This window comes from Plectrocnemia conspersa, unplaced genomic scaffold, assembly GCF_051122295.1.
Source record: "Plectrocnemia conspersa isolate PC_06_02 unplaced genomic scaffold, ASM5112229v1 ptg000001l, whole genome shotgun sequence".
Classification (NCBI taxonomy): domain Eukaryota; kingdom Metazoa; phylum Arthropoda; class Insecta; order Trichoptera; family Polycentropodidae; genus Plectrocnemia; species Plectrocnemia conspersa.
The window spans coordinates 6,991,880-7,013,048 of NW_028277165.1; the positions used below are offsets into that span (position 1 = coordinate 6,991,880).

General features: G+C 32.8%; 3 protein-coding genes across 5 annotated transcripts; 1 reads left to right on the plus strand and 2 right to left on the minus strand.

The window, feature by feature from the left end:
- Positions 1 to 109: 109 nt before the first annotated feature.
- On the minus strand, positions 110 to 5,947 carry ND-75 (NADH dehydrogenase (ubiquinone) 75 kDa subunit). The gene is made up of 13 exons (XM_088195018.1): positions 5,796 to 5,947; positions 5,427 to 5,600; positions 5,023 to 5,354; positions 4,820 to 4,961; positions 4,527 to 4,748; positions 2,515 to 2,688; positions 2,288 to 2,453; positions 2,064 to 2,215; positions 1,347 to 1,434; positions 1,171 to 1,283; positions 765 to 1,102; positions 553 to 700; positions 110 to 483 (listed from the first exon to the last, which is right to left on the minus strand). Exons 2-13 carry the CDS (start codon positions 5,595 to 5,597, stop codon positions 337 to 339), a joined length of 2,193 nt encoding a protein of 730 aa, XP_088051144.1. The 5' UTR covers positions 5,598 to 5,600; positions 5,796 to 5,947; the 3' UTR covers positions 110 to 336.
- Positions 5,948 to 7,227: 1,280 nt separating this feature from the next.
- On the minus strand, positions 7,228 to 9,419 carry LOC148238591 (uncharacterized). 2 transcript variants are annotated; one of them, XM_088195471.1, is made up of 5 exons: positions 9,351 to 9,419; positions 9,135 to 9,199; positions 8,996 to 9,071; positions 8,846 to 8,916; positions 7,228 to 8,768 (listed from the first exon to the last, which is right to left on the minus strand). In XM_088195471.1, exons 1-5 carry the CDS (start codon positions 9,367 to 9,369, stop codon positions 7,629 to 7,631), a joined length of 1,371 nt encoding a protein of 456 aa, XP_088051597.1. In that variant the 5' UTR covers positions 9,370 to 9,419; the 3' UTR covers positions 7,228 to 7,628. The 2 variants fall into 2 exon arrangements, with proteins under 2 accessions (XP_088051597.1, XP_088051606.1); XM_088195480.1 differs by having other exon boundaries at positions 8,996 to 9,084.
- Positions 9,420 to 12,799: 3,380 nt separating this feature from the next.
- On the plus strand, positions 12,800 to 20,614 carry LOC148238592 (protein lin-54 homolog). Of its 2 annotated transcripts, none has more exons than XM_088194992.1 (16): positions 12,800 to 13,329; positions 13,396 to 13,484; positions 14,296 to 14,463; positions 14,779 to 14,920; positions 14,984 to 15,154; positions 15,224 to 15,327; positions 16,403 to 16,726; positions 16,795 to 16,942; positions 17,038 to 17,103; positions 17,172 to 17,392; positions 17,451 to 17,600; positions 17,668 to 17,743; positions 17,814 to 18,012; positions 18,078 to 18,189; positions 18,258 to 18,472; positions 19,129 to 20,614. In XM_088194992.1, the coding sequence occupies exons 1-16, from the start codon at positions 13,302 to 13,304 to the stop codon at positions 19,349 to 19,351; spliced, it is 2,436 nt and encodes an 811-aa protein (XP_088051118.1). In that variant the 5' UTR covers positions 12,800 to 13,301; the 3' UTR covers positions 19,352 to 20,614. The 2 variants fall into 2 exon arrangements, with proteins under 2 accessions (XP_088051118.1, XP_088051126.1); XM_088195000.1 differs by having other exon boundaries at positions 13,399 to 13,484.
- Positions 20,615 to 21,169: the final 555 nt, after the last annotated feature.

The following is a 21,169-nucleotide window of genomic DNA, read 5'->3' on the forward strand; positions in this document are numbered from 1 at the left end:
TTGTGTAAATAATATATTACAATTTATTAATAATTTTATTACTCAATTATCTACAACAGTATTATAAAATGTCCACGATATTTGACATAATAAAAGAAAATACAACAAATAATCTTAACAAATTTATTTACAGCAAAGTAGCTACATTCTTCGAATGCAGACATCCGATAAATATTTTTGAAAAAACGACATAAATACACTTCTGTATTCTTCCGTATCAAACGTGTTTTTTTCAGTATTCAAAATTGAATTCATGAGGCGTGCATCTTTGATGGAATCGCGACAGAATAAATAATTAATCTAATAGATGTTTCTACATTTCATATCAAAATACTGTTAATATTTGGATGTTTTTTGTTTAATGGCGGCTTGAACGCACTTAGCCATAGTCGGAGAAGCTCTGCTAATGGAATCCGTCATGAAGAAATCTTCCAAGCTCTTTTGCCTAATGTTCAATTGTCCTTTGAGTGACTTTGGAATGGACTGAAAATTAAAGTAATAATAATTTGAATTAAATCAGTCGACTTATAAAAAATATTTGATCAAAAATACCTCGGATAACTGGAGGGCCTGTGCAAAATAATTATTATCTTCGCAATTTCCGTAATGTATTAGGGACGGACTAATATCGTTTAAGCGACTGCGAAGTTCTTCCGTGTTATCATACGGTAATTTGCATCCTGTCACTTCAGATAAAGCTCTATAACAATATGAATAATAATTTTAACATGTAAAAACGTATTTAAAATTATTTATGAGCATACCGAATAATTTTCCAATCTTCTCGAGCTTTTCCCGGTGGAGTGACGGCGACAAAAGTTTGCTGAGCGCGACCTTCGGTGTTAACGTAAGTTGCTTGTTTTTCAGTATAAGCCGCTCCTGGGAAAATTATATCGGCTATCTCGGCACCTTTGTCTCCGTGATGACCTTGATATATGATCGTACAGTCTTTCGGTAAATCGTCTCTAGTGACGGCTCCTTCGTCAGCACCCAACAAAAATAGCACTTGCGGTTGAGCTTCCCGTATAGCTGATACTCCTGCGTTCCATCCGATATCTAGAGCAGCTACTTGTGATGCCACTTTTTGTAATACATTCAACACCTACAAAAAAAGAAATCATTAATAAAACAGTTTCTGACAATGGAAATTGAAAAACTATTAATACTAGCCTTCCAGGATTTATCTTCCAAACCAGATTGAATTTTAGACGCAAGGGCTTGTACGTTGGATAACACAGCCGAACCATCAGTCCGTTGTACTTGATCGGCTCCCAATATAATTACTAAAATAATAATACAGTTAACAATACCTCTATTGTGTGATTTAATTTAAAAAAAATATATACCTGGTCGTTTAGCGGCTTTCAATTTATTGAAAAACGCTCCCCTTCCCGCGGCCAATTCAGCTATAACACCAGCATCTTCTCCCAAATGCTATTAAAAAATAAAACAAATCAAATTAGCTGTTTTGAAGTTGAAAAATATTTATTATAATATAAATAAAATATGTTTTGGTGTGAGCCGGTGCTTCGTTGTGATTAGCACTCATTTTCTTTGTATTTAGTTATTGAGTAGGGCATCTTGTACAGTTTTCCGGAATATAACCGTGATTAGCGTGAAAAAGTTGACAACTCGAGATGCATAAGATTTGAAATTTTTTTTTTACGCTCTAGGCTGATAAATAAATAATTATCATGATAAGTTCAACAACCTTGTTTTCGAATAAATTGCATGCTGGACGGTATAAATTTATAACTTACTGTTTATCGTCAAAATATCATTACACAAAAGTTATAAAAGCATCACAAAATCAATAAATGTATTTAGGACAAATTATATGTTTAACTTGTCAACTTATTCACGCCCATATATTTGCAATTTGGACTTTAATGTATTTGTTAAATATTTATATACAATTAAATAAATTATATTAAGATTTTATCATCTATTGTTAAAATAATATATGCTTGGTAGACAATGTGCTGTGTGTTTTGGAAAATGGATAACAAACGTGATGTCAAACTTTACTAGTTAAAATATAATAAGACAGATAATCAACTCACCTCATAATCGTAGGTTAAATCGACTTTAGGACCGATCGAAGCCACATTACATTCTTTATGAATGTAAGCTTTACGAATCCTCGAATTGAGTAGCGGCGCTTCCAGCCTGGTGTTAGTTCCGATCAATACGACTAAATCGGCATCTTCAACGTCTATGAATTTAACGCATTTAAAATAATAATAAACATTATTTATATACTAATCCATATTTAAAAGAAACATACTAGCAATCCCGGTGTTTAATAAATATGATGATCTAAGATCAGTGCCGGAGCCTTCTTGAGGGAAGATCAACTCAGTACAGCACAACTCCGAACCTAAGTTGTTCATGAGATCTTTCAATGCGACGAGTGATTCGGCATCTACTAAACCGCCGGCGATTGCTCCTAGCTAAATAAATATAAATCGGTTGAAATAAATGGAGCAATTATGGAAGAAATATTTGATATACCTTGGATGGAGTACAGTTTTTCATTGCTCGAGCGGCCGCCACCAAAGCATCTTCCCAATCACACGGCACAAGATTTCCAGTGTTATCTTTTATCATTGGCGCCACCAATCTTTGACGACGAAGTCCGTCATAAGCAAAGCGTGACTTATCCGAGAGCCATTCTTCATTGATTTCCTAAAAATTATTTTATAAAATGGCAAATGATATGAATTTTAATTACACAAGGAAAATTATCATTACTAATAAAATTATATATGTTAATTGTGAGGCAGAACGGTATAGTTATAATCATGGCCCCTACAAGGGGGGGCTGGCAAGGCCTGACAGCAATCGATTTTCGAAAAATATTTTTTTTACTATTTGTTACAAGATCAATTAGTTTTGTACGTTCGTCTTCATAATTGTGAGTATTCCTGCTATGACCGAAGTTCGTAGAATTAATTTATCGCAATCTCACAACGGCCATAGTATCGTAAATATTTTTACGCTTATTTTAAAAACAGATGAGCCTTCTCATTTTCGTGAAGATGTGTTGAGAAAATATGTACATAATATCAAAATCCCAAGACCATAAGTTCTTTAACTAGGGTTTGCGGAATCATGGGGGCCCGCAAAATAATTTCTCCACTAGTTGTATCAATAAAAAGCAGTAAAAGTATCATATAAAATATCTCTACTAATAGCAAAAGCTGAAAAACCACAACATATAGTAGAGCAACTAATTCTTTCTGCTACAAAAGTAATAACGATTACAAAGTTGGGAGGGCTAAAGCAATGTCAGGAAAAAGAAATAGATTGCTTTATTTTATTTAAGGTGTTTGAAACTATTGCTGCATACACAAGGAATTACTAGCATCCAAATATATGTCAACAAGTTTGAAATAAATATTGGATGAAGTTGTTAAAGTTGTCAATTTCATCAAGGCTCGTCCACCTAATTCCCGAGTTTTTAAAGTTTTGTGCAATGAGATGGGAAGTCAACATACACATCTATTATGACACACAGAAATACATTGGTTGTCACGTGGAAAAGTACTCAATCGCTTTTTTGAGCTTTGTGATGAATATGATTATTTTTAATGTATGTGCAATTTGAACTGAACGGATATTTTAACAATTTTTCCTTTTCAGAAATGGTTGCATACTGGACTGATATTTTTACTTATTTAAATGAACTAAATTTGAGCCTCCGTGGTACAGCTGCATATATATTTATAGTAGAAAATAATGAAATACTAATAATCTTCCGACTTCCGCTCCCCCCCCCCCCCCATCATGGAAAAAGCTTAAATAAAGTCCTTGATTTTGAAGTCTAAAAATATATTTTTTATAAATGTCATTTCAGTGAAATCATTTCGGAATACATTTTCACTGGTAGATATATATTTATACCAGTGAAAATATAATTTATTTGGCAGGTGCCAGTAAAATTATATGATTTCATCTTTTTCATCTGAGTAATATATACATTTATATACATTTATTGACATGCGATATACAAATGCTACAGCACGACGCTAATATGCTGCTCTAAAATGTCTATGAAATTAAATTTGACAGTTGCGAAACGTCCATTTGCTGTTCAAACCAAACCTAACCTAATGAAAGTTCTAAAACTGAAAGTCCAAGATACAAGCTAAGCCAACTCAACTCTGAGGGGAAAATAAGCAAAAGTACAAACAGTCATCGCATTTCGCATATTTCTCCATGGTTTATCTGCACTTCGGTATTTAAATCAATGTTTTAAAAATGTATATAACTATCCTTACCAATATTATTACTGATTTCTGATATGAGAGTATTGGTTAAAGTATATTCAAACCGAATTTTAGTCAATAAGAGGGCGCAAAAACAATTAACACTTCTCAGAAATCAAAAATTCGCGTCAAAAAATATAAAATCGTATTGAACATAATCAAATCAATTAATAGATTTAAAGCTTATCAAAGATCATTGCAGATTCAAATGCTATCTTTTATTTAATTACAATTAATTTGTATTATATATCATACCTCATTTATCCTCGGCAATATTCTCAAAACTTCACCAGTCCTGGTAGATACTACAATATTACTACCGAGGGCGTCCAGCACATCAATTGAATCAGTTTTGCGAGTCTCCCAAGGACGAGCGGTAAAACTATAAGGTTTCGAAGTTAAAGCTCCTACTGGACACAAATCAATAACATTTCCAGACAACTCCGACAAGAACATCTTCTCTACGTAAGTTCCGACCTAGAAAAGCATTAGCATTAGCGTTACGAATATCTTTTCATTAATCTGATTGCAAAAATAATAATAAATACCTGCATATCGGTTCCTCTACCAGTAGTTCCGAGATCGTCTACTCCCGCTACTTCGGAAGCGAATCTAATGCATCTCGTGCAATGGATGCAACGTGTCATGATCGTCTTAATCAGCGGACCGACGTCTTTGTCTTCCACGGCACTATTTTTCAATATAAATATAAGCTTTGTACGGATACTATTAATAATTTTCGTTTTCTTACCGTTTACCGGAAAAGTTAATGTCGGTGAAGCGACTGCGATCTGACCCGAAGGCCATCGATTGATCTTGAAGATCGCACTCACCGCCCTGGTCGCAAATCGGACAGTCCAATGGATGATTGACAAGAAGGAACTCCATCACGCCTTCTCTCGCCTTCCTGGTCATGTCGGAGTTAGTTTTTATCCTCCATCCTTTCATCACGGGCATGGCGCACGCGGCCACAGGCTTGGGTGATTTTTCAATCTCGACAAGACACATTCTGCAATTTCCGGCGACTGCGAGACGCTCGTGATAACAGAAGCGTGGTATTTCGACTCCTATTTGGGCAGCAGCCTATGATAATAAAAACACATTTGAACATTAAACACTTAGGTGTGTAGTTAATTTGTACACAACTTAATATACCTGGAGGACAGTCGTTCCGGGCGATACTAAAACTGATTTGTCATCTATGAACACTTCGATCTTTTCCGGAGCCTTATCGGATAAATTTTTGCATAATACGTTGCTCGGAGCCATTCGGGTGGCAGAACCCGCCGGCAGCGCCAAAGTCCTCGTAAAACTTACGCGAAACATTTTCTGAAACATCATTATTATTTACATTTTGAAATGTTATTATCGATCAAAAACATGACATCGTGGTCTATTGCGCAATTTTATTTATTTATATTTTTTGACTGACAACGTAATAGGTAGTATAGTAATGGATCAAAATATTGTTAGTTATAGGTTACATAAGACATAAGTAAGAAGCGAAATAGGAACGCTACTCACGATTTAGGCGAATAGAGACGTTTGCTGGTGAAAATAGTGGCTTTTCTGAAGAGTAATCGCGGACGTACAATAAGAGACGGTGGAACGCGCCACCTTGGGCGGCCAGCTGACAGCCCCCCCTCACCCCTTGCTTTAAAGGTAACTAGGGATGTGCCGTGAAAATGTGGCGAGTTAATTAGACTGGTTCGTTAGACGGTTAAAAAAATAAAAAAAAGCAACAGAGAACATTTTAAAAGTGAACGAATATAAATAAACTTGTTAACACGGCGACATGCTCAAAAACCACCAGTTGTTACTTCTCACTGCGTGTCTCGTGCTGTCCAAACTTAAATTTAACCTGAGGTTAGGACTGTCAAATTTAATAATTATAAAATATGTTCATATGCATTTCCATTCCATATAACTGACGCCAGTCTAACCAGCAAATATTAACAAAAAAAATCGCTCAATAATATAATCTAATTACATCATTTTTCCCAAGCTCCAGTGGCGGATTTATGCGCAGGTGAGGGAGGCCCTCACCTCAGTGCCCCCAGCAATTCTGACAAATATTTTTTTGATTAATTAATATAGTTTTTCTATATCAATACAATGCGACATCATGAAAATTGACTAAATTCACCACATTTCCATGAAGCTCCATATTTGCAATTTTTTCAAGAGAAATTCTACACCTTCAAATTCAAGATCTTATTCAACTGAATCATTATATCCTTCGACCATCGCTATAATTATTATTTAAAGTTAGTTTATATTAAAATTATTTAACGTAATAAAAATATTAAATATACTTGTTAGGTCGAAAAATAATTGAGAAGCGCAGGAATATTCTGCGCTTCAACGTAGCTCTTCCAACGACAGGCAAAAAATGCTGACGCACGATTGAAACATCGTCTGATGCGTGTGTCAGAGCGTGAGGCACCTTGATCTAGTAGCTCTCTCACACGACAAGCAAATCCGTGTGAAAGTTATACACTTTTTTTTCAAAAATAAAAATTGACGCGTAAAAGTTATATATTATTTTTAAAGAAAAATAGAGAGAATAAACCCAAGTTCATGAGTTTTAGCCGACTTCTCTTCGAAGGGAGTAATTTAATTAAACCAATAGTCGTGTTCTCGCCCACACCAGCATCATCCTCCATGGCGACCGAGCAGTCATATGGTAGAAATTTAAGACCATGTGATGATCACGTGTCGAAATATCTTAAGAACACCAGTGTTTATATTTATTTTAACAATATATATAATTATTATATCTAATGTATTAAAGTTATGTTTATAATAATAATTATTTTGTATGGCTTCTAGTAATTGATACATGTTATAATATGATGATCAGATAGGCGAATTATATTCAATTTGACTTTTAACGAGTGTATATAGTTTTGAATTACGAATCCAGGTATTCAAAGAATTTTAATAATAAAATTAATTTGTTTTTTAAGTTTGTTTATTATCAAATATTATACCTAGGGCTAAAGTAAATAAACTTAGTTAACCTAGGGCCCTGCGTACATAACCTCAGATAACTACCAGTTTTTGAAGGTAGCTATTTACTCTGCATCAGCAAACCTTATACAGAAATCGAGCCCTGAAACCATCGTCAAAGAAAAATTAAATAACTGATTTTTTTTCCAAATGGTTTCATAAATTTTCTGCTCTTTTTATTTTTATGTTTCATCTCAGTTTCAATTACAAAATTTTCAGATACTACTGGTGCGTCTGTCGTTAGGGTACCTAATTTCTGATATATTTGCAAGTGATATATATTTGAATGTATTTACCACATCCAAAAGCACTAGATTTCATATGGTATTAAAGTAGGCTTGTAGTTTAAAATGCATCACTATGAGTTCGCACATGTCGTGAAAGATCGTATTTAATTTTGTATGCTTTTCCGCATATTTCACATACAAAGGCACGAACTTCATTATGAGTTTGAATATGTCGTGAAAGAATGGCTTTATTAATAAATTTTTTTCCACATTTTTCACAATCAAAGTCACGAACATCTCTATGACTTCGCATATGTTGTAAAAGAATAAATTTAAATTTGAAGGCTTTTCCACATTTTTCACATGCAAAATCACGTGCATCGCTATGCGTTTGAATGTGTCGTGAAAGTATGTTTTTATATTTAAATGCTTTTCCACATTTTTCACATTCAAAGTCGCGAACACCGCTATCAATTTTCATATGTTTTGCCAGATTGTATTTAGTTGTAAATGATTTTCCGCATTTTTCACATTTAAAGTCACGAACGTCAGTATGAGTTAGCATATGTTGTAAAAGAATGTGTTTAGTTTTGAATGCCTTTTCACATTTATCACATTCAAATTCACGAATATCACTATGAGTTTGCATATGCAGTAAAAAAACAGATTTTAATGTGAATGCTTTTCCACATATTTCACATTCAAAGTCGCGAATATTGCTATGAATTAGCATATGTTTTGAAAGACTGTTTTTAGTTACGAATGTTTTTCCGCAAGATTCACATTCAAATTCACGAACATCGCTATGAGTTCGTATATGCTGTGAAAGAGTGAATTTAGATTTAAATGCTTTTCCACATATTTCACATTTTAAATTACGAACATCAGTATGAGTTTGCATATGTTTAGAAAGATTATTTTTGATTGTAAATGTTTTTTCACATTTTTCACATTTAAAGTCACGAACATCACTATGAGTTCGCACATGTTTGGTAAGAGAGTTTTGAGTTGTGAATGCTTTTCCACATATTTTACATTCAAAGTCACGAACATCACTATGAGTTTGCATATGTCGTATAAATGTGCTTTTATAATCAAACATTTTTCCGCATGTTTTACATTCAAAATCACGAACATCGCTATGTGTTTTCATATGTTGCATAAGATTATTTTTTATTGTAAATGTTTTCCCACATTCAACACATTCATTTTTGTAAGAATCAGCTTGAACCCTGATACATTTCTCTCTCTCTGGTTTCTAAAATTAAAATTGTATCTGTAAAATAAGTTGCAAATATTGAAATACTTAGCAATTAAAATTTATTCGACTATTACAATGGTTTCGTTGTCAATTTGGTCTACGCCGATAAAATTCGACTTAAGTACGTCTTTAACATCGTGCATTTCTGAAATCATATATTAATCATGTAATAATTGAAACATATTGTAACTCAACATGATGCTCTTTTATTGAATATATCAAACCTATTTCGAACATGTCGTCTACGTTGTTAAGGTGTGTATCTTCGCTGCTATCGTACTCGCATTTTACATCTGAGACCTAACAAAAAACTCTATTTAAGATAACAGGCATTAACAAATGTAACATATTTTGATTAATTACCTCGACTTTACATTGTATTATATCAACAGAAGCAAATGTACCTTCGACGTTTTCCATGTCAACTTCTGGAAAGATGAAGTTTAATATTAAAGGAAATGTCTAATTATCAAGTAACAAAAATCGGTAATATAGGCGAGAGAAATGTAAATGGAAAAGTGATATTAGCTGTCAAGAAAAAAAAATATTAATTGAGATCATAAATTGGATTAGACAGACCGGTTTTGATAAACGCCATCCTAATGTCAAATTTACGGTAGACATTCAGACGTCACATTACTAATATTTGGTTCAAATATGACGATTCATCGAGCATGAGAAAAAGGAAAATTAAGAAACGCTTCAGATTTGCATAATCGTTTGAAATAATAATCTTATAATTTTACCTTTTTTATTAATAATATTATAAATAAATTAAAATTTAACTAAACCCGAAATTCACCGATATTTATTCAAACAACTAAATAAATGATGATCCAACTCGAGTTTCCGGACTTAAAAAAATACACAAATTTAAAGATATATTAGGGTAACTCGAATTGTATCACCCTGTAGTTATTTGCAGTAAATATACAACTCTCATAAAATTTGTTCTAATGCAGTGTTCTCCAATCTATTACGAATTGAAATCCCTTTTTCTAACAATTAAGTAGGCTCCGACTGTGCATCCTGGGCCAAATTAGGGCTAGCTGGGACCTCTAAAGTAAAAAAACTAATTTACAGTATAAATAAAAAAAATAAAATTTACAGTCTTTAAAAAAAGCAATATAAAACATAATTCTATAAATGTATTTAAACAAAATATATATTGGCGTAAATCGCAAAATTTAGGATGTACTTTAAAATATACTATCATTTTTTCATGATGAAAATGACTGGTTAAAAACATTGTTTATTAGTTAGTTTTCTTAAATAAATTTATAAGTGTATTTGTTGGCGCAGCGCGTTTTTTTTAATAATTTATTTCTTCAAATTTTGCTGAAAAACATTTTTTATACTTATTTTGACTATTTATAAAGTGTTTAATGCCGTTGTAAGATCAACGCCATGTATTCGTAATAATTTTGATACGTGTTAATTTATAGCATTAATTTTGTCTTAAACTTTAATTTAGGCCTGTTAAATTCAGTCACAGGTATGGCCTAAAATTATAAGATTTAATTTGTGGGCCGCAAAAAAGGTAACCTGGGACAATTTTGTTCTGAGGTGTGACCTTTTATTACGCTCCCACTAGCATCCTTAAACAAAACATTTCCAAGGTGATCTTTTTTGCCCAGGGCGATGAATATCCTCACGATGGGAATGACTTCAGATGCAAAAAGTTTACTGTGGTAAGTGATTGAATTGGACAGGCCTGCTCTAAATATATTTAAATGTGTTGTTGTACCGCGTTATGCGAAAATAAAAATATATGCAGATAGAATGATAAAATATATAGATGAATAAAAATACTTTTACTTAATTAAGCAAATATGTCTGATTAATAACGGCTAAAGGTTTACAAATGTTTTGAATATATTTTTTCACAAAGGTATACTCTCTTAAAACTGTTTGTGACTACTAAGGTTTTTGAATACTCGGACTTTTCATATTCCCAGGAAACAAAATTCAAGGGCGCTTCCGAGAATTCCCAAATACTTCTTCACAGATTATTTTTTTATAAAACACCTTATTTTGAGATTTTTGAGGTTTTGATACAACACAGACAGTGCTGCGCCTACCATACGTGCGGTGTATGCGAGGCACACGCCGCATTTGATAATATTTGGTAAAATAATAAATTCGTTTTTATTTTTGAGAAACTATAGTTTGTGGTTTATATTATTATTTTAATATTTGTCTAAATCTCCAAATATGTAGAAGGGTATTATACGAACTATTGAATCTCTTAGCGGGCATAGATTTAACATCACCACATAAAATATTCTGGTCGTACAGCAACTAACATTTTAATGAAGAAAGCTTAACGACGTTTGTCAAATACGTAAGATGAGAAAGACATAAATTTTTTAGGGTACGAGTTGTATATTTTGAAATTGTATAACACCACTCTCTAGAATTAAAAGTTATATAATACTTCAATACACTTTCAAGGTAGATTCTTAAAAATAATTCACACTTGAAAATTCATGTTTGAAAATAAAGCCTTTTTATTATTTTTGAGAAAATTTTTTACAATTATAAAACTTTGAGAAGTTAAGTATAGGCATTACTGTGATAATGTGATAAAAAGCTTTTAATATATTTTTTGTAAAATTTGTTGTAAAAACTGCATGATTTAAGCTTTTCTTATTCATACAAAATATATAACATCTGGTACATGTATGTACCATGTAATTTACTTATATCTGAGTAAATATCAACAACTACTAATTTTTATTAAAAATCTCAAATTTCAACATTAAAAACTTTGTTGCGGAGTGAAGGGAGGGGGATGCTATAATGTTTGCACTTGAGCGGCCAGCCCCCTAGTGTGTCCCTGAACAAAGATCAGCTTAATCAGGACGGTCATATTTTAAATTTATATTATTCTTTATATATTTTGGCGACGGAAGGTGACGGGTGGAAATTAGACATAGTTTGAACCGTTGCAGTAGTATTTTTCACCAAGAGAAATCGTCCGTCACGCCAGTGTTACCAGAATGCCGCTAAGTTTTGACCATAATAAAACCTAAGTAAATACATATATAAATAGCTCTACACTATCAATTAAAATAGTATTTGCTAGGTTGTTTTTATTTTGTCTATTTTACACAAACACGCTAGATATGTATGATTGCATTATGGTATATTTTAGTTGGCGCAATTCTAATTTTTATATAATTCTACTCCTAATTTTAGAGCCCATGTGCTAAAAAAGTATATGCAGTGAAATATCTTTTTAAAATAAAAGATGATTTTAAAAAAAATATAATATAGCAAAAATAATACAAAGAATCAGTATATTATTAATGTTTACATTTTTATAATATAATTTTCCCTTGTGATAATTTTTTATTCCATTTTTAATAATATTGTATTTTTATTATATATATTATTTATATATTTTTTATTCGAAAACTGTCCATTTATTTTTACACACAGCTGTGCAAAAACAAAGATGGACTCTGCTATCTTGGCCTGGTAATTCTCCTTATTTTAACTCAACAAAATATTTTTTTGAATATTAAAAATAAGGTTTAAAATATGATAATGCTTCCTTTATATGTGGTACATATATTATTCTAGAAATTGCAGAATGTGGCAAAAAGCATGTGTTGCTTTGCCACGAATAATACAAGCTATGATATTGGCAAGGGAGATAATGTAACATATAAGGTTACTTGTAATTTGTTTCAATTTTATCTTTATAAATATGTGTTTTAATAAAATACATATATTTTTAAAATTAAAACGATATTATTTTTGCAAAACATAAATAAAAGCTTTTTGAGATTTTTCGAAGTGCTACAAATTGTCGTTCAAGTGTATTGAAAAGGAATATCTCAAATTTGAATATCTATTCGATTTGCTTAAATACAAACAATGTAATTAAATATTGTCAAATCTAAAATTTTGTTATATTACAAGTAATAAAGAAATAAAAGGCAATTTGTTTATTTTGATTTATGTAAAACATAGACAAGTCAATAGACAATTGACCATAGATAGTCGCATCGGTGGCGACCAAAACGAAGAAGAGGAAGAGCGCAAAGGCGACGAACTTGAAATTTGTACATAGATATTGATAAAGCTCGCGCTGTTGAACGCAACGAAGCCGCTCCTGCGCCCTGTCGCCCCTTCGCCGACCCCAGCGGAGCCCGATTAGCGGCAGAGAGTCGTCCCAGGAGCTGCGACATTCAAACTGCGCCCACTTAGAAATGATCGAAAAGCGCGGGCTGCAGACTCGGCCAAGGAGCCCCGCCTGAGCCCCCGTCTGATTTTCCGGACCCTCTTTGCGTTTTTCATTGATCGATCTCGCATTAGGTGCGAAGAGTCGAGTTCCGTCGCTCGCTTCCCGCCGCCCTCGTTTTGACAGCAGGTTTAAAATGGCGGCCAATTTCAAATTTGTATGAGAGCGATCGGCGGCGAGCGGAAATTAGGGCTTGTGAGCGGCGAGCGCATGCGTCGCCCACCTTTGCGAGTGCCCCCGCGCTGCTTTCGAAGCGCCCCAGTCAGCTCCAATCCAAAATGATGGAGACGGACGATGACCTAATGGGTGAGTTTAAAAACATCGAATTTATACATTTCTTCTTTCGTGCAATGTATCATTTCATTATCGTAGAAGGCGTGGAGTGCATCCAGGATGACGTGGACGTTGCTGAAATGTCTATAATTGGAAACGAAGAAGAAGTATTCTCCGAACATTTACCGGTTTGCCACGAAAAAATTCTTTACAATTACAATATTTTACTTTACGCATGAGTCCGTCTGAAATGAATTCAAAAATTTTATACTCAACATAAATCATCATATGCTACTATTAATAACATAATAACTGAAGATTAGTGTCCAAAATTGATTACAAGGCTACACAAAATATATAGATTAACCCTTAGAGCGATATCGCCGTACACGTACGGTGGTCGATTTTTCACTTTTTTGAAGGACCCCAGATACTATATTTACATATATAATATAACTGAGGAAGTAAATAAAAAATTTGATTTAATGTAAATGATTTTTATAAAAATAATACCAACAAATTAAAGGCTACGAAATAAATGAACAACAAAAAATATTAATGAAATTTAATAATAGTAAAGTGTTAATATAAATTATTAAAACAAACTAATACAAAAAAGTAGTAAAGTAAATCAGAGCAATAAAACGTCGAGGATCACTGAATTTTTCTATAATTTACTATAAATGCAATATAAAATATTAATAAATAAATAACAATAAATATAATTTTGGAAAAATACGTAAAATTACTCGCTCACAAGTGTACTATATTTTTTTACCTCAAATATAAGAACACAATTTACAACTATATAGTTGGTTTAATTATAATCTAGATCCTTAAACTCAATGTGTATAATTAGTCATTATCCACAATTAACTTTTGAAAACGATTGTTTTCGTCATCTTACATATAAATTGCCCCTCTATTTTTGTTAATTATTATCTTATGACACTGTTGTCATTGATTTATTTACCTTACATTTTAATATTGGTTGATCAGGATTATAAAAATATGAAGCTTCACATTGAAAATGACGATGTTGCTAAAGTAAAATGCGAAGAAAGCCTTATCTCAATGTTACCAGACAGTCCTTCCACGGACTTGCTAGAAAACATAGCGGCTTCGGTGGCTTCTCTGCAACATGGAATATCATCAACAAATCTACAGGTAACATCACATATGTACAGTAGACACACCATAACACGGTAAATTGGGGACGTGCTATATGGATGTCCGTTATTTTGTGCGAGCGAGCCAAAGAGAGGATATCTCACCACACGCTCCTGATTTGTACATAAGTATTGTATTTTCTAGTTCCCCAACTACACGCACCCAAATAGCACGTCCGCAATTTATTTATTTAAATTGCAGTATAGGGCATCCAAATAGCACATCCCCAATTTAATATGTTACTGAGGGGTCTACTGTATATGTATTTACATATGTAACATTATATTTAAATTATTTAATTTTTTGTTTTAGACGTTTCGAATAGCAAATGCTCCCGTTATCAAACAATTCGCCATAGCGCCCAAACCGACAAACATAGTCAGCAAGCCGGCTATGAGTCAAGTCAAGAAGATATCTCTGACTAACATTAGACCAAAGGCTTCCGCTGTTATCGGTGATTATTTAAATCAACTATTGCATGATATATAACATATTATATTGACTTTATAAACACTAGATTCGAGACAATTAGTCGTGCTACCGTCGTCTGGTAAGTTTAGATTCATAACGCCCAAAAGCGGCACTCAGACGATGCAGCCGCAAGTGGTCAATACTGCAGGAGGACAAATTTTACAATTGAGACAAGGAAACACCACTCAGAGTGTTACCAAATTCGCTATAGTTCAAGGTGCGTATTAATGCTTTTAAGGGCTTAGATACATATTCAATTTATTATTTATATGTTCTTTAATATCAGGCGGAGACAGTAATGCGACTAACGCTTCAAAAACTGTTCCTCGGTTTCTCAGCTTACAGCAGGCTCAACAGATGGGCTTGGTCTCTGGAGGAAAGATACATCAGGTATATTATTTAAGTTCTGTTCTTAATTATATTGTGTTCTTAACCCTTTATAGGGCAAATTCTTTTTTTCTTAAATTTAAAAATTAAACATTTTCTTAAATTTATGTATTATTTGAATAAATATTTGAAATTAAATTTAACAAATAGTCTTTCCGGTATTGATTTATAGACTACTGGCCATTTAAACAAATTAAGACAAATTTTAGAGAAGTTTGTTTTTAATAATATAACTTAAAGGCGTGATTAAATACTTTTATATATAATATAAATTATAAAATATATTAACAAAAATATTATATAATATAATAATATTCCAATATGCGATAAATAGTTCTCCCTCATAAACTAAACATATATTAAACAATGTTACAAAAAGTAAAAAAATAATAGTAAAGAAAGCAAAAATATCTAATCAATTTTTTTAAACAATCGTTAACATGGTAAGCCTCAAAACGGTTAGGTGATTATTCAGGAATGAAAATTGTATTCGTAGAATAACTGATAAACAGTTTGATAACTTATATTACACAGTAATAAACTAATGTAATTTTTATAAAGTTGTATCTAAGAAAGATTTAATTTTAATCATATATAAACTTTAAAGTCCACAGACAAAATTCAATTTTGTGATGAAAAAAATGGCAAAGAAATATTGCCGTACCACTCTTGTTTTTCTTTTGTCTGTGAGCGTGGGATAATTTTAATATATGAATTTGCTTATCGTAAAAACACGTGAAATGTCTCACTCGTCCAAATGTATTGTTGACAGCAAAAATGTATTTCTACTATGAGTCAAAGGATTAACAGAAACTTGATGAAGTAATTTAATAACAACGCTATGCACGTAGGCTTATGCCCTATAAAGAGTTAAACACTTGACCGTTGACCATGAGAGAAGTATTTATCTTTCAAGTCAATCCCTTAGGTTGCTAACAGATTTACTGTTCTAAAGATCTATTTCAATCTATATTAAACCTTAAACAAAAAGTCATCAATATAAAAGGCCCGGCTCTGGAACCAAATGTCAAATTTCGAGTCCTGTATAATCATGTCAATAAATTTAACAATTTTTTAGTTGATCTCCATGTCTCCAATCAAGCAAACTGCAGCTCCGACGAACACTCCGACGGTGCGCCCTCAAATCCGGCAGGCCATCACCACTCTAAAATCGCCCGCCAAGATATTGCCAGCTCCTCCGAAGATAAACGCCACAAAAATAATCATGACGTCGCTACCACAAAACGTAGCCATAAAATCGACCGCTCCAGCGGTTAAACAAACTCAGATGCTCAGAGTGGAAAACATTAGCGGAACGGGCAACACGATCTTAGCTAGCTTATCGCCCGGCCAGAAGATCGACCCCAATCAAATACATCAGATCAACGTTCCGGGGAAAGGAGTGGGTTTTATCGATTATTCTTGATTAATCTCAAGTAAGCAATTATTATATTAAAATACACATTTTAGGTTCAATTAGTGAGGTTGGTAGCCACGTCGAATCCTCCGCAGCAGAATTTGACTTCACCTGTACGAATTGCACCGATGACTTCGACGTCCAGCAGTCAATCGTCTGGCGCTAAAGTTATAGGAAAACCGGTGATGTTTGATATGCAAGGTAATTTATGTTATAGATAACAACTCTACCTCTTTTGCTTATAATAATTAACAACAATATAAGAAGTGCAATTTTTTAAATAACCATGTTTTCAGGAAACATCTTGCAGTTAACTTCGGCTGATGGAAAGACAATCATACCTTCGTCTACTTCCAATATCGGTCTTTGAAGTTATTTTAATATTTATTTAACACAATTTCATATTTTACACTCTATTTTTCTATTACAGTTACGACAACAAATCAAAAGTCAAAAATGATAACAGTGCCTTTCGGCATGTCCAAAAACCAAAACATCATCCAGACGCCCACGCCGAACGTGTCCATGACCATAACGAACATGTCCAGCTCGCAGTTGGACTCTATGAAAAAGAACGATATGAGTAAAAGTGATAAAGTGGCGGAAAACATGGAGGTTCAGATAAGCAAAACGGAGCTGATCGAAGAAGAGGTATTTGGTTTTGAGACGATGAGTCTTTGCAGTCTTATTTATTGTTCAAATTGATCAGATGCTCGATAACGACGATACTGCCGAAGATTCGACGATCGACAGTGAGCAGCAGCTTCATTTTCCTACGACCAGCTCAATCGGTCAGAGGGATATGAAGCATATTGTCATGGTGCCTGCATCATATCTCCAACAGATGAAAGGGCAAAATGTGAGCTTTTTATTTTTCAATCAATGTGATCTAAATCATAGTTTTGCTGACTGATGTATTGTTCTAGTCTGGTTCGAAGCCGTTAAACATTGCCGCAAATGTTGAGCTGAAGCAGCAAGAGATGGAGAGTAAAAATATGGAATGTAAGTCTTAAATGAAATATATTTATTATTAAATGAACTCATCTAAGTAAATCTTGATGTTTTTCATTAGCTATCGAGTTAGGCATGCGTCCCCGAAAGCCGTGCAATTGTACAAAATCACAATGCCTCAAGTTGTACTGCGACTGCTTCGCCAACGGAGAGTTCTGTAACAACTGTAACTGTAACAATTGCTACAACAACCTGGCAAACGAAGAGTTCCGACAGAAGGCCATAAAGACGTGCTTAGAAAGAAATCCCAATGCTTTCAGGTAACATGTCTAAAATATTCTACGTTACAGATCTATGCATATTTACGTGAATGAATCACTTTCAGACCGAAGATAGGTAGAGCTAAGAATTACGGGCTCGAAGTGATCAGGCGCCACAATAAAGGTTGTAATTGCAAGAGATCTGGCTGTTTGAAAAACTACTGCGAATGCTATGAGGTTTGTCAATTGTCTTTAACGAATGAAGCTAATCGAAATGGAGTTGATTTGATTGTTTTTGTTCTTAGGGTAAAATTGCATGCTCGGCAAATTGCAAATGCGTAGGTTGCCGCAACATTGAAGACTCGTCTGATAAGAGATCGATGAGAAAAGTACGTACCGAAGTTGTGCTCGGACGGATGATGGCTAAGAACAACGATTTGAGCCAATTCAAGGAAATCACTGCTGAAGATAGTAAGAGTGGTTTGATGTTCAGCAAAAAAGAAACTATTAAAAACACAAGGTGTGTATCTTTTTCTTTTATTTATATGATAATTCTCTTTCAACATGTAAAATAACATCGAGCTAAACAGAATTCACGTGATCATTGATAACATGCTAAATTAGAACAAATAAAATAAAATTTTCAAATACATAAATAATTACCTAGAAAACAAAATACTTATACCGTCCTGTGGTAATGCCCCTCAGGGCGACTGACCTCACAGGTAACAAATTTAGGAGCATGTGATGATCGCGTTGAACGATATTGAAAATAAGTAGCTTAAATTTAAATTAACCTATTGGGTTATTTAGAAGCGCAGGGAAACGAAACACCCATAGAAAATATGAGAGACAAATAGTAATAGATTCTAGTATTATATAGTTAAATATGTATATTATCCATCATCGTATATTTTTTAGTGGTATGCTTAAGTCTTTATTAGGTGGAAGAATAATTTAAAAGGTTGAGAATCTGCTCTTTATGATTGTTTTATGTAATTTTCTGCTGCGAATTTCAAGATTATTGCGGTATTCAGATAATTTTTGAGTACTTACAAAGAATATCTTTAAAAAAAGAAGTACTTGCAATGAAACAAAATAGTTTTAATCTGATTTACTCTTAATTTGATGATTGAGAATATAGAAGGATTTGTGTTAATGATATTGATTTTTCAGTCGGAAACCTTGGAACTATATGACAACGGATGTCATCGAAGCAGTCTGCAATTGTTTGGTGGCTCAGGCCAGTGAGTCAGAGTCGTTCGAAGGACCTGATGCCCCCAATGCCACTCGTTACATCCTCGAAGAGTTTGCTCGGTGTCTGCAAGACATGATCAACACTTCTCAGAGTTGTCCGACTTCTGCCCTTCCCGACGATGTCCGAGGAATATCCACTTAGTCCTAACTTTTCGATTGATAGAAGTTTATTTATCTCAAATTATTATAATATATTTTGTTTTATATGTATATATGCATGTGAAACACTTAAATTAATATTATTGGTGAACAAATTTTTGTAAATATACATTATATAATTTATACAGGTACATGTTCTCGACCAAATGTTCGTGTACTGTAAATTCAACTAGTATATATATACATAAGTACGTACATATGCATATGTATATGTATACACACACATATATATATATATATATATATATTATATGTATCTAATCAATTTTTGTCTTTTGTCTGCTTAAGATTATTGTCTATAGATCGGTGATTATCGCAGTGAATTTTAAATACAAGTTGCTTGTGAGAAAGACTGATACTTATAGTCAACATTTTTTTTACATATGAAAAGAAAATTATTTTATTATTTATACATTTTTATTAAATCATATTTGACAAAACTTATAAAAGAGAACTCATATTATTTAATTTATCATTGGATTCTGTAATATATACGAAATTTTATTGACGTAAATGTGTTTTTTCTCGAAATGCTTAGGAAATAATGTATATGAAATTTTATGTTTTGGATAGTTTTTTCAGATCTCATTTTATATATAATTATACTTTAAAAATAAATCAAACTTATGGTGTCTTTTAATGTATGTATATTTTGTGATTCTTGTGAAAGACACCACAAACATTATATTTTAAAAATAATATATAAACAAATAATTGATTTATTGTTTGTTATTAATAATATTGTTACCGCCGTTAATTCATTAATTATATTTGTGTATAGTATTGAATAAAACATTTAGATTTAGATAATACACATAGCTAATTGAAGGTGTAACTTTAATAGTTGTTTAAAATTTTGTTTTTAATGGAAGTGTAATTGGCTTGTAACTAGCATATTTTTTTTTTTGTATATACATGAATAACTTTAAACGCATGTACATATGAAACATTATTTTTGTGTCCAATGCGCATGACTGGATTGACTCCTTGCAATATAATATTAAGTACCAATTAAAGGTGTAAATATCTTTTGTTCAAACGTCCGATTCGTTGATTTATGTTTATGTTCAAAAATTTAAGTTCAAATTAGTAATTGGAATGTCTTGTCTCTTTTTTCTTTTTGTGACGTTTCTTTGTGTTGATTAAATATTTTTCTATGAATATGAGAATATTGAGTGTGACCTTAAAACAATGAAATGTAAATAATTTATTTGCTGAGAATAAAACGTAATAGATTTTTATGAAAGTCGTTTATTTATCTTTAGACTACAGATATATGAGATAGAAAATAAGCTTTGAAAATATTGTATCTATTGTATTGAAGTATTAAAATTAGCTTCATGTCCATCGTAGACAACGCATTATTGTAGCGTCAGAATTAATTTTGGTTTTTGTAGCCGTAACAAACAAAAGAGCGTATATGCAGACATGTGGAATATAGGAAAAGCTTCAAATTAGGAGGTGATGACGAATCGTCAGGCTTTTTGTGAATTTTTTACACCCTCACCTCCACCCCTCTATGTCATTGACCCAGCCTTCTGTTTGTTTCACAATAACAATTTCGCTGACACCCCTCCCCCTAAACCTCTGACGTCAGTTGTTCGTTATCAATAAAGAGGAACGCGCAAAACCTTTTTTCATTCTTATGGCTCTAGGAATCCCCAGCACAAATTGTTTGAAACTGTGGTGTAGTAGGGACGTTTATTCAAACCAAAAAAATTATATTATTTTCGTTGTTTCAGAAAAATTCGAAAATATAGGAGGCTTAAGACTAAACTACACCGCTGGTTTAAAACCATCA

Coding starts and splice junctions, on each gene's coding strand:
- ND-75 (XM_088195018.1), bottom strand. CDS start 5,597: ATGTTTCGCGTAAGTTTTACGAGGACTTTGGCGCTGCCGGCGGGTTCT. Junction 2,689..4,526: donor TATTGCCGAGGATAAATGAG/GTATGATATATA, acceptor AATAATTTTTAG/GAAATCAATGAAGAATGGCT. Junction 2,454..2,514: donor AAAACTGTACTCCATCCAAG/GTATATCAAATA, acceptor ATATTTATTTAG/CTAGGAGCAATCGCCGGCGG.
- LOC148238591 (XM_088195471.1), bottom strand. Junction 8,917..8,995: donor AGACGACATGTTCGAAATAG/GTTTGATATATT, acceptor ATATGATTTCAG/AAATGCACGATGTTAAAGAC. Junction 8,769..8,845: donor AAATTGACAACGAAACCATT/GTAATAGTCGAA, acceptor TTTTAATTTTAG/AAACCAGAGAGAGAGAAATG.
- LOC148238592 (XM_088194992.1), top strand. CDS start 13,302: ATGATGGAGACGGACGATGACCTAATGG. Junction 14,464..14,778: donor TATCATCAACAAATCTACAG/GTAACATCACAT, acceptor TTTTTGTTTTAG/ACGTTTCGAATAGCAAATGC. Junction 16,943..17,037: donor GGTGATGTTTGATATGCAAG/GTAATTTATGTT, acceptor CCATGTTTTCAG/GAAACATCTTGCAGTTAACT.